Source organism: Colossoma macropomum, unplaced genomic scaffold, assembly GCF_904425465.1.
Source record: "Colossoma macropomum unplaced genomic scaffold, Colossoma_macropomum, whole genome shotgun sequence".
In the NCBI taxonomy this organism is placed as follows: domain Eukaryota; kingdom Metazoa; phylum Chordata; class Actinopteri; order Characiformes; family Serrasalmidae; genus Colossoma; species Colossoma macropomum.
Window position 1 is genome coordinate 10,253,236 of NW_023494806.1, and position 13,157 is coordinate 10,266,392.

General features: G+C 40.2%; 1 protein-coding gene across 1 annotated transcript in view; it reads right to left on the reverse strand.

Annotated features, from left to right (window-relative positions):
• whrnb (whirlin b) overlaps nucleotides 1-13,157 on the reverse strand; it is a 116,833-nt gene that overhangs the window by 16,978 nt on the left and 86,698 nt on the right. The window contains exons 6-8 of the mRNA XM_036598569.1: nucleotides 5,193-5,387; nucleotides 3,580-3,789; nucleotides 350-424 (exon numbers count right to left, since the gene is read on the reverse strand). Of these exons, the coding sequence (XP_036454462.1) occupies nucleotides 350-424; nucleotides 3,580-3,789; nucleotides 5,193-5,387 (480 nt within the window). The remainder of the gene's footprint in view (nucleotides 1-349; nucleotides 425-3,579; nucleotides 3,790-5,192; nucleotides 5,388-13,157) is intronic.

Consider the following 13,157-nt stretch of genomic DNA (forward strand, 5'->3'; position numbering starts at 1 on the left):
TTTAAACTGAAACTTGAATGCATTTTCAGTTACAGTGCATTAGAAGAGGACAAGCTGGGGACCATCAACTTGTTTTATTTCTAGATAGAGCTTAATAATGAAGCACATGAAAGAACAAGAAACAAAACAGAGTTCAAACTGCGTTCCAAAGGCAGTCATAGATAACTAGCATGATGCAATACAAAGACAAACAGCATTTGTTTGTACAGTGTAGCATACTGAATTTGGTTAAATGGTGAAGGCAGACACTAAATCACTGATACCTCCTTCAGCTGTCTGTTTCATTCAGACTCAATAGCACTCAAACAACCATCAACATTCTTTCTCCATCTTTCAGAGTAATACTTACCAAAGCTATATCCGGTAGGGAGTTCAGAGCCCCAGCAGGTCCTGCCACCACACCTCCATCCATCCTGCATTCATTCTACAAAAACACAAACCACAACCTTCAACTAAGGATCATACCATCAATTTTCTTTTTGATCCAATACTGAGTACTAAGGCTGGCTGATACAGCATCCCTGTACTAGTACACACAGGGGCTCCCGAACTATTTGCACATTTGTACCCTACTTAAAATACACTCAAATTCATTGTGTTAGGCACTGTTTTAAAAAGACCTTTGAATAGGCAGCTGGTTTGTTTCAGATTGTTATTGTTTGAGCAGTTTCTTTGCAGATTTCTGCTTGCATCAAAAATGTCTGCACTTCTGAGTTGCTTTACAGTATCTTTAGTGCAGTCTGGTTGGAGTTCTTCTCAATTCAGCTGATGTAGTGCTAAAAGTGTTTTCCTCTGAGACAAAAATCAGTTTGGCAAACATATTATGAAGTAACCTGAAGAAATTCCTTGAAGTTTTCTAGTGGTACTTTTTGGGGTCACTATATTTTAAGACTCTTGTGTACATAAAATGAAAAATCTTTAGGATTTCTACAGTGAACACTGACAAATACAGACAACAAGTCTTGCATTGATGTTAAATAACCTGTGCAGTCTAAGTTTGTATGGGCCTGTCTAAAGACCTATTACTGAGAAATTGTACGCCTCAAGAAATAGAAACAGGCATTTCAAGAATATTATTATTATTGGTTCAATAAAACATTTGGCATGAATACTTTTATGTAAGCACCTCAAGAAGAAACACAAATTGTTCACCTTAGCACACTCAACAGTAAAGCATCACATATAGTATCACATTGAATCAAAATACATTGTATTTTATCATATTATGTTGTTATATCATTGATAGCGTGTTAGCCTGTGGCTATTATATTAGCATGTGGTTAGCACATTAAATCGGAGCACTACAAAGCACAGTTTGTTTACTGTTTCTCTGTAGACTGAATGAATCAGGCAGAACTTTAACATTTTCCGCCACTCTAAAGTCTCAAATATTATAATCTTTGTATGTTGGAAGCTGAAAATGGAAGCATTAATATTTACAGGTACTCCTTAAAAATGTGTTGAATTAACCCCTTAACATTCCAGGCTCATTACATACTAAGGCTTATTATTAATTAACTACAGGGACTTCAATGCAGGTTAATGGAGCTTTTATTGAAACTTTGGGCCCACCAGCGCAAATGAGGCCTGGTGTCAGGGGGTTATTTAGTGGGGCAATGCCCCACCATTCAATCATCATGCCCCACTAAACCCACTACTTCTTGGGCATGCTCCAATAGTGATAGATGTCAAAAAACCAAGTAAAATTAAACTAATTTTATAAAGAACTGAATTGATTGGTCCATATCAGTGGTACTTTAGGACCTTTGATGGTTTACTATAAATGTGGTTCTTCTGTTGATTAGGGCTTCTTTGGCCAGATCTACCATACATTTCCCACCTTGTATCTTCCTCAAACATTCATTCATTCATTCATTCATTCATTCATTCATTCATTCATTCATTTAGTAGAACGTGGATACGCTGCTCAACCTTCTCGGACCCTTTATGGTTTTTTGGACGCCCCACTCATGAATGACTTCTGGTGTCAGGCCTCAGCAAGACACCACTGTATCATATCGAAACAAATTATGAATTTGTGGACCGTTACTCCCCCTTCCTGTGGCTGAGGCTTGTGGTAAAAATAGTAAACATGGTGCCATTAAATACACAACTAATTAATTCCCAATGGAGTGAAACTAAGGAGCTATAAATTAAGCCCAATTACTGCTTTATGTGGGGTCAGATTTTACAACATGTAATAATGACTAGCGTCAACTTGGGCAATTAACCAGCTAGAGCGCATGACACAATGATCAAAGCACAAACAAAGCAGACGGGGCATTAATCAGAACCTCTTCATGAGATTAAAGCACTACAAGGCCAGCATGGCAATCAGGCCATGTGCAGTACAGTCCAAACAGTCTTGCCCATTGTTTCAGAAAACAATGGGGGAGAACAAGGAGAAAGGTTTGATGTATCTGTGCTTGTGTATTTGGAATTGTATTAAACGTATCATATACTGTGTAGGGCTACCAGGGTTGTTTCTGTGTGGGTTTGTGTGGGTTTCCTCCGGGTGCTCCAGTTTCCTCCCACAGTTCAAAAGACATGCAGTCAGGCCAATTGGAGATGCTAAGTTGCCCCTTGGTGTGATTGTGTATGTCTGTGTGTCTGCCCTGTGATAGACAGGCCACACGTCCAGCGTGTTTCCTGCCTTTCCACTGAGTGCTGGCATAGGTTCCAGCACCCACCCAGCGACCCAAGAGGATAGGTGGTTTAGATGATGAATGGATTAATGAATATACTATGTAGACACCTGCTCTTCCAACGTTTCTTCTGAAATCAAGGGTATTAATGGGGAGTTTGCCCAACTTTACTACAGTAACAGCCTCTACTGTTCTAGGAAGACTTTACACTTGGAGCATTGAGGATTTGATTACATTCAGCCACAAAAGCATCAGTGAGGCTGAAGTTAGTGAAGATAGATGATTAGTTCTGCATCACAAATGCCACTCCAATTCATCACAAAGGTATTGGGTGGCATTCTATCACTCCAGAGAACATAGTTGCACCACAGCTCAGTGCTGGGGGGGGCCTTTATAACCCTTTAGCCATCACTTGGCATTGAGCATAATGACACTAGGCTCATGTGTGGCCACTCCAGAGTCTCATTCTACTGGTCAATGCTTTCTACTCTATTATACAAACTGTGTATGCGCAAATAATTTCTGCATTAGCAGTAAGTGCACCTTAAAGTGACATAATTCACTAATTAGAAAGGGTGTCTGGATAGTTTTGGACACATAGTGCAGATCCAAACACATTCTGAACAGAAGTGTGAATACAGTTGTCCTTTACAAGCTTATACAGACATCATTCAGATACAGGACACATCTTAATGTCCAGTGTAAACAGGGCCTGTGAGGTTAAAAACTGAATCAGGTAAAAGGGCAAAAATACCTTCATCCACACATACTGACAGACAGACAGACAGACGACACTCACTTAAACACAAATACCTCAAAATAAAACCAAATGAGAAACAGCCGAAGCCTTGGCAGACACACAAAGACATGGATGACTGAGCAACACAAACACACACACACACACACACACACCCACACACACACACACACATGCCTTAGCATAGCCAGTGGCTGGAGCGGTCAGCTGGCAGGCAGACGGGGCATGACTCTCGGGGTGAGAGATGCAGATGGAGTCAGGGTGCAGCAGGCCCAGGCCTCCATGTCTCGCCCTCCACGCCTCCATCTCACGGTGCAGCACCTGCCCATCAAAGCGCTCCAGATCCTGTGCAGCGACGAGCGTGCGCACCTCCGCCAGCAGGGTGAGCTGGAGAATCCGCAGAAAAACACAGGTTATACACATAGTAATCAACCAGATACTCCACTTCAACTTAAAGAAACATTCTGATAGCAGGCTTTCTTAATAAAACATTCGTTTTTCTATAAGCAGAATAAAGGCAGTGTACAGTTTTTGTCACGATAGACAAAACTAACAAACCATGAAAGAATTCTGTGATGGTAGATCATGTAATGGACAGAAAATTAGTCTATTTCCTTTTAAGCTTACTTTGGAGAATGGACATTCCATGTTGCCCTCTTTTCCCCAGCCATGGACAGCTCCACACTCTCCCTGTTCACTGTTTTAATGCATGTTTTTTTCAGGCAAAACATTATGCGGAGGGCCTTTTTTTGGTTGTGCAGCTTTATTTTTCAGCAAAAAAGAAGATGCACACAGAATGTTGTTATTTTCTTGCTTTGCCAATTTATCTCCAGAAAATGTTTATCATGAGCAGCATAACTGAAGTCATACAGGCTGTTATCGAATAGTCTGCAGCAGGTTTAAGACTCTTGTACTCACTTTCACAGTCACAAAAATCAATCAGTTAAAAGGTTAGGCTACAATTAAGCCTAAATGTAGCACATGGCTATCTCTGGCAATATCGAAAGGTCTAAACAGCTTGCTCAGCCTTTGCTTCCTTTAGGTCAGAGGTCGGCAACCCAAATGTTAAGAAGAGCCATTTTGTCCTTTCACCTTGACAGACACAACACTTTATGTCCATTTTACCATCTTGGCTGTAAATGTGTCTCAGTATGTGCTGATGTACTAGTAGAGGCTAACAATTGAATATAAAGAAAACACAGACTTACTTCACTCTGCTTTAAGTTTTAGCTCAGCTATAGCTGCTTTTCTCGCATCTCCAGCAGAAAACCTTTCCAAAAGTAGAATAGCTTCTTGTAAAATGTCTCTCAATGTTTGATTTTTACAAGGCTGGAGTGCTGAGAAATGCAAATGAGTCCATTCATATCTAAATTATCCATGTTCATCTTAAATCTGTCTTTTTGCCTTTCCGTTACCTACTAGCTTGGCGAGATTGTTGTTTGCGTTGCTATGTGTCCAGCAGTCTGCGCAAGAACCTTCAGGGTTAAAGCTTGAATCAGCAGTTATACATTAACTCTGGCAAGAATGTAATGTTCTTGGGAGGGTTCTTCAAGGTCAGATAAGCTGAACAAATTTCTGGCTTCAAAAATGTATTCTGTTTTTTATTCGCAGATGTTTTTCTGAGGAGCTACCTGCTGCCATTTATCAGAGCAGCTAAAGTAAGAGCGAAACATTTACATTAGGGAAACCAAAAAAGTGCTGTTAAGAGTGTTCTAGCCACATTTCAAAACATTACATTTGTAAATCACATCAAATCACAATATGCCCCTCTTCTGTCTATCAGGACTGACCTTGGCGTGTGTATTGAAGAGCTCGAACAAGGCCATGGCGAGAGGCTCCACTCCGATATGACCATGCTGGTACTCCTGGATGTAGTAGCTCATGGTCTGTCTCTCAGCCTCGGTTAGCAGCAGATAGGCCTGTTCCTCCAGAGAGCTCCGCGCTCCCACCAGCGCTGGGGCCACCACACCCTTACAACACACCGGCTGCAGAGAAGAGAGAGGGGAGATTCAGAACAGGCTGATGAGCTAAATATATGATGCCATTAAGTAAATCACAGAAAAACGTAACAAAGCCATGATGTAGTACTTGATCAGGTGTTTGATTGACCATTTATGAATCTAGACTAGAGTAGGCTGAAGTCTTTTCACCAGCTAATGTCTGAAAAAATGTTTTGGGCTAGTGTTAGACAGTGTTGCATAGTCAAGTCAAGTCAAAGTTTATTCGTATAGCACTTTGTACAACAGGTGTTGTCAAAAAGCAGCTTTACAGAAAAATCTGGGTCCAGGCCCCCATAAGTGAGCCAGTAGGACAGTGGCAAGGAAAAACTCCCTAAGAGCAAGAGGAAGAAACCTTGGGAGGAACCAAAACAGGTGAAGCAATGGTTATAATTAAATATTTAGAGTCTGTGCAGCAGAAGTGTCATCCAAAAGGTCAGTTCATGCAGGTGAAGTTTGCACAGTGTTCTACAGCGAGAAGCTTTTCATTTAGACCCTCAAAGACTAGAGGGCACTTGCATTAAACATCCAAAACCATAATAATAATAATATTACATTCCTATAGCATCTTTCACAATCCTAAGGTCGCTTTACATAAAAGAACACACACAGAATAGGAAGCTAAAACTAAGCAGTAAAGAAGGAACAGAAATGCTCATGAAAGAGAAAAGTCTTTATTCAGATTTGAAGGTTGAAAAAAAAAAAAGAGCAGTCTAGGAGAGACTAAGGAAGAGAGTTCCAGAGTTTGGGGGCCATGGCACTGAAGGACCTACCTCCCAGTGTGGAAAGTGTGGTGCGTGGGACAGCAAATAAGTTATTACAAAAAGACCCGAGAGAGCAAGAGGGAGTGTAAAAGGTGAGGAGTTCTCTGAGGTAGAGGGGAACAAGGCTACGCAGGGCTTTGAAAGTGAGAAGTACAATTTTGAACTTTATACGGGACAGGCTGTAGCTGAGAGGGAATGGCACATGAGCTGAACATTTATTATGCGTGAGAACTCTAACTGCAGAGATCTGAATATACTGTAGCTTTTGTATAGACTTTACAGAGAGACTAACAAAGAGGGAGTTACAGTAATCAATACGCAAGGCATGAACCAGTGTATGTGCATCATTATCAGTTAGGAACGAGCAATGTTAGGTAAGTGAATAATGCAGAAGAATGCAGTCTTAGTGAGGGACTTGATATATAGATCAAAATTAAGTGATGGGTCGAGTAAAATACCAAGATTTCTGAGAACAGGTGCAGGTTTAACAAGAACATCATCAATAACAGAAGAAATTTAGGATTTTGATGGTAAAGTTTAGGGCCAACCAGTAAAACCTTTATACTTTTAAAACTTTTTTTTTTAAACAGTTTTTTCAGTGTTTAGCATGAGAAAGTTGTCATGCATCCAATCCTTTAAATCAGAAATACAATCAGTTAGTGTATTGGGAAGGGGATTTGAGGGGTAGTATGTACTGATATATAATTGAATATATCATCAGCATAGTGGTGAAAGTTAAGGCCAGGGCTACAAATAATCTGGACAAGGGTTAACATGTAGATTAGGAAAAGAAGGAGTCCAAGAACTGAGCCCTGAGGAACACCACATGTAACAGCAGAGATAGAGGACTTGTGTGAATAAATGTTGTCTGTTTGTAAGATAAGACCTGAACCATTGTAAGGCTGTATCAATGATACCAATAGAGAGAAGGCGAGAAATAAGAACATCACGATTAACAGTGTCAAACGCTGCACTTAAGTCAAGGAGAAGGAGAATATCGAGAGAACCACTATCAGTTGACTGGAGCAGACCATGAACCACATGCAAAAGAGCTGTCTCAGTGCTGTGGTGTATACAGGAACAAGACTGAAATGACTCAAAGAGTGCAATATCCCTCAGAAAGGTCTGTGAATTGTGAACTGTGAACTGACTTTTAGATCCTAAGATTTAAACCTCAGAACTTACGTTTTCATATTAGTCCACCAATTAAGCACTGCACCACTAGACTGTCAAAAGTAGACTATGCAACCAACTTCTAAGACTGAACTTTGTAGCTGTAGAAAAATAACCCTGCCAATTTCTTTGAAGCTGAACACAAAACTCCCAAACAGAATGGAAGCTGTAAGGGTCAACACACTAGATGCTGAACAAAATATGTTTTCTTCCTTTTTCCTGATGCTGAAAAATGAATAACTTATACTTAGAGGTCATTTTGACTGGGAATAAAATAAATTTCTTTTGCACAGCCCTTTCTAATTATCATCTACTGCTACAGTGCTGAAATTCAGCATTAAGATAGTGGTAGATCTAATCAAATAGCTGTACAGCGCAAAAATGTGTTTACTCTTCTCAGCATGCAGGGTAAGCAGTGTGTGGGCTTCAGTCATGCATTGGAAACAGATAAAACATGGCATGCAGCAGGTGCAGGGCTGAAGTTCTGAGACCCCTCCGCTCAGCCATGGCTAATATTAAGTAGTACTACAGGCCCCGGGGTATGGAAGGGCTTAACAAATAACAGGCTCTGTGAACCTCTCTCCCTCACTCACTCATTCACTCACCCACCCACATTCGCTCTCACTTCCTCTCTCTCTCACGCCGCCTCTGCCCCGAACCCACTCTCCCCTCTCTCCTCTCCAAAATACATGCCACTCTTACTTTCTCCTCTTTGACATTCTCCTTAATCAGGACTACATTAGAACTCGCCGCAGGCAGTAGGACAGGAAGAGCTCTTTTCTTTCTCCTTCCCTCACTCCACATCTCTCTCGGAGTCACTGTTATTATTAAAAGCAACAGAGAGCAATTTAACCTATTTTTAGTAATAAAGAAGAGAAAGAACTCATAGCTGCAAACTCTGCTGTACATCAAGCTACACCTAAACATCTATGGCTCCCCAAGCATCAAACTGCCCTCACTGCGGCCGGAAAATGACAAGTTTCTTTCATAAAGTCACTCACAAAGTTCTTCAAATATTATAAAATCAGAGGGTTTCTACGCAGTGGTGTACTCCAGACTCCATTCACCACCACAAAAATAGCTCATACTATTCTGTTTTAAAGTAAAAGGCCTTCCAATATACAAGATTGGTATTTCTTTTAATGAATAGCACAGGAACAACTCATGTATCTATCCTATGAGGACTCGGAGACATGCACCCTCGCCCACTGGACCACTGTAGACCCATCAAGTCACTGATGGAAGGTCGCAAGAATGCCAAAATTTAGACAAGTGCATTTACTCTGTTTTATGCATATGTGAAAAAAGGAACAGACCGTCAAACAACAAACCTAATCCAGTTTGCGAAAAGCAAATAAAAGTTTTATAAATCCTCTTTGACCTGTATTTAAACATAAACAGTACAAAGACAATGAGTGTTTTTACATGCACTTAATAATCCTAACTGTAGAAAATCAGATTTTGTCATTAATTGGATTACATGCACATGGGTTGTCAGATAATGGAGAAATTCTGGGTCTACACGAGTCAGGCAGTGATCAGATTTCTGCTTTGCAACCGGCCAATAAACTCACAGAAGGAGACGTGACGTAAATGTAATGTAAAACTCAAACTTCATGATGCTGCTTTTTTCTTTTAAAACTTTGTGCCACTTAACCTGCAAATATGAACAAACATCATCTAGAAGATGAAGAATATTTAAATCCTTCATTTCTTTAACCATATGTTTTCGGCATTGCTCCAAAAATGTTTTGCTGTCATCTCATGGCTACACTGCTTGCTTGTTTCTGGTACCGCAGTCTGTTTCGCACATTGTTCCTCAAAGAGTGATTGTAAAGATTTTCACACTCTGCAATGCATAATATCGTCAAAAGATTCAGGGAATTTGAAGAGCAAGGCCGAAAACCACAACTAAATGCCTGTAACCTTTAATCCGTCAGATGGCACTACTTTAAAAACCGGCATTGTTCTGTGATCACCACATGAGCTCAAGAATACTCTGACAGGCGTTCTCTGGCCCACAGATTTGTTGATATTTTTTTTATATGGCCCTTTTAGTGGTTAAGTTTGACACCCCTGCTTTAGATGGAACACAAGCACAACCCTCTATCCCCTAAGAATCTGAGATGAGGAACCCAACATGCAGAGTAGGTATTTAGGCACCTGCTACACTGGCTGCTGACCTATATTCCAGTATATTCCAGTATTTTTTTTTTATTTAATCTCTCCCTGTAAAATATATAGTGTAAACATTTCAGTGTGCTTCTCTGCACTTTGTCAATTCAGACATTGACAATTACAACCATTACACTCAAACAATACAGGATGAGAAGGTCTTACTAAAGTTGTTCTGAAGCTATATGCTACTTCAGTGGTACAAACTTTGAAAAACTGAAGTTGCACAAGTGCAAGAGCAAACATTTGTGCGAAATCAGACAGGAGTCTATGAAAACTCCACCCACACCAGCACATTTGTAACACATTATCACAAAATTTTCACTCTTATCTCTGAAAGAACAAATTATACAGACTTACTTTACACATTCAGTATCTCTTACCTTCAGTATTTTCTACAAAAAATGTTTTGCATAAAAATATATTCAGCAACTGCCCAATGGTTTCTATTATGAGTAAGTTTAAGTCAATGAGTTATGTGTTAATTTCTAAGTAACCCTCAAATGACTTCAATCAGTTAAAAAACACTGCAGAATTCCTTTAAAAGATGCAAGGAATTCCTTTTCAGTCCATTCTACAGTGAAACAGCATTAAATCCAGACAGCACTGTGGAACCGGTCAGTTGGAATCAGAGCTAAACGCTGGTCGATCGCTCAACCAACATAAAGGTCAGGAATTTTTGTCTTCAGGCAGCAGATGTGCTGTAGCTGCAGGCCTACCAGAGCTTTTCTCGTGTAGTACAAAGTGTAAACTTAATGTATCCGTGACAAAATGTCAAAAGCATTACCCATCAGAAGGCAGGATATAAACCACATCCCAGCACCTACAGGCAAGTGCTGTGGCTGAAATAAGCAGCGTCTACCTGCTCTAATGTACAGCTTGTTGCCAATGATACTGCACAGTTACAAAAGCTTAAGGAGGGGAATCTATTATATTTACACAGTGCTCAAGGTTAAAGCGTGGAGACAGAGAGAGAGAGAAGGCGAGAGAGAGAGAGGGAGAGTGAAAGAGAAGAAAAGAAGAGGGGGATTTGCCAGAGCAGGAGGGCATTTGACACACTGGATTGAAAAATCAATACTTCATAAGCATTTGCACACTGGATCTGTCCTTGACAGGCTCAATGCCAGGTTACTGTTTGGGTTTTGCTGTGGCCACACCAGTAAAAAAGCTAATACAGCACTTCAGTTCTTCCTAAGACACTAGTGGGCTACAAGTAGTGAGTAGTGTTTTTTCAAATTCATGCTTAAAAATGTTTGATACAGTGAAATAGGATTTTAGACATCCTAACTTAAAGAGATTAACTGGGTCAATAAAACAGTACCGCTAATATTACCCACACAGTGATGAAGTACTTAATATAAGTTGTTATTTAAACACTGAAAGCCAGTCTGTAAAACAGAAAAATGACCCAAGATTCACAATTCAGACTGTGGGTACCATGCAATTTACTGTAAAAGTGGAGGTCTATCTATGCTGAAAAGTGCTGTGGAATAAACTGCCTCCTAAAATTAAGTTAATTTGGCAACCTGAACTTCTATATTCATTGAGTTGAGTGGATTTTTTGACAACATTCTAAATTAGACAGGTCAGTTCATATTCTGATTATCTGGTTAAATATTAGCTTTTGAACCTGACTTCAGTTTATTTCAGTTAAAGTACTGTGCCAAAGCCAGAGACAACCTTTCATTGATTTAATTTCCAGTTAAAATAGCTACTTATTACATGCTATTCATTTTCAGCAACAGGAAAAAAGCACAGAAGCACAAAATTACACGGAAGCCACAACAACTAAATAAAATATCAACTTTTATCAACATTTAGTGTGTCCAATGTTTGCCTTTCCATCAGGAGACCTGCTTTCAGTTTTAGAAATAAATCTGCAGGAATATTTTTTCACCCCTCCAAAGTTCAGTCTTAGAAGTTGGTTGCATTTCCTGCTTCTCATAATCCAAATAATCCCAAACACATTCAGTGAATTTGAGGTCTGGTGGTCAGTTCATTGTTCTGAGAAGACCAGCAGCCTCTTTTTTGTCTGTGTTTGCTGAGGGAGGACAGTTTTGATGATCTACCAGCTCTTGCGCGGTTGGCAGTAGGAGTTCCATTTTCTCTGTATCTGTATCTCAGGGTATCACCTGTCCTGGGCTTTCAGGGCTATAGCCCTGAATATTTTTTAACCAGCCCCAAACCTTATAACAGAGAGAGAGAGTGCACATGCGATGAGAGTGTAAAGGAGAAACGTTCCTGAAATTTCTGTTAAAAAAATGCAAATCTACTCCACTGCAAAACAAAAATTAGTTTAACTTCTAAAATTTCAAGTCCACTGAACATCTAGTAGTTATCATGTGTGTTACATTCAGTCAAGTAAAGCAACATTAAAATTTGAAAGCAGCCAGGTTACTCACTTTTTCAACTTCAGATTTGTTTTTACAGTGTACATATAGATCACTGATTAGAAAAGCAGCCCAACCTGAGCTCGATATTGTACATGTACAATGAATATTTTGTTGAAGTGAAAATCCTCACATTAAACTTTAAAAAATCATCTGCAAATTTTGCAAGTTAATAAAAAAAAATCTGGGAGAACACATCCCAAAACAATGCTATAATGAACTGGGTTGAGCCCTGGATTTTTACATGCCCAGTCAACGCCCCTGCTTCTTCCTAATGCAAGTGGATTATCTTATTTGTGATCTCCTCAGGGGCATCTCAAATAAATAGCTTGTACTCAATGTTTTAACTGAAAATTAAGCAGTCTCTGATGTTTGCACAGTACTAAACATGCTCAAACCTCCTTTTAAAAATCAGTTGTAAGTTTCACTTAATTGCAGCTAAACCAAGTTGCAGTGTCACTAGAAGACATACTGCTTTTGAACACAGTTGCCTTTGCTTTAGCCCAGAAAGCCTAATCAGATGCCCCCAGCTGCCCTGACGTTACTTTCTGTGAGTGTATCACTGATCGATGGTCATGATCACTGGGGCAGTCCCATCATGGGGCACTGTGCCAGCCTTAATCAATAACCAGGCTTAGATGTGACACTACTGCAGTAATCTCTCTCTCTCTCTCTCTCTCTCTCTCTCTCTCACTCTCTCTCTCTCTCTCACTCTCACTCTCTCTCTCTCTCTCTCTCTCTCTCTCTCTCTCTCTCTCTCTCTCTCACGAACAGCCATATAGCATCATCACATCATAGAACACACAGTACTGCCCAAATGTATGTAAAACACCATATAACTGTAGGATTAATACAAGTACAAGTAAAATACACCTCATACTATTAGTACACCTCATTGTGTCTACACTCATTCTCCATTTTCAGCTCCACTTACCATATAGGTGCACTTTGTAGTTCTACAATTACAGACTAGGGTCCATCTGGTTCTCTGCATACTTTGTTAGCCCCCTTTTACCCTGTTCTTCAGCGGTCAGAACCCCCGACTGGACCACCACAGAGCAGGTATTGTTTGGGTGGTGGATCATTCTCAGCACTGCAGTAACACTGACGCGGTGGTGGTGTGTTAGTGTGTGCTGCGCTGGTAAGAGTGGATCAGACACAGCAGTGCTGCTGGAGTTTTTAAACAATGTGTCCACTCACTGTCCACACCTACCTTGTTGGTCCACCTTGTAGATGTAAAGTCAGAGACAGTAGCT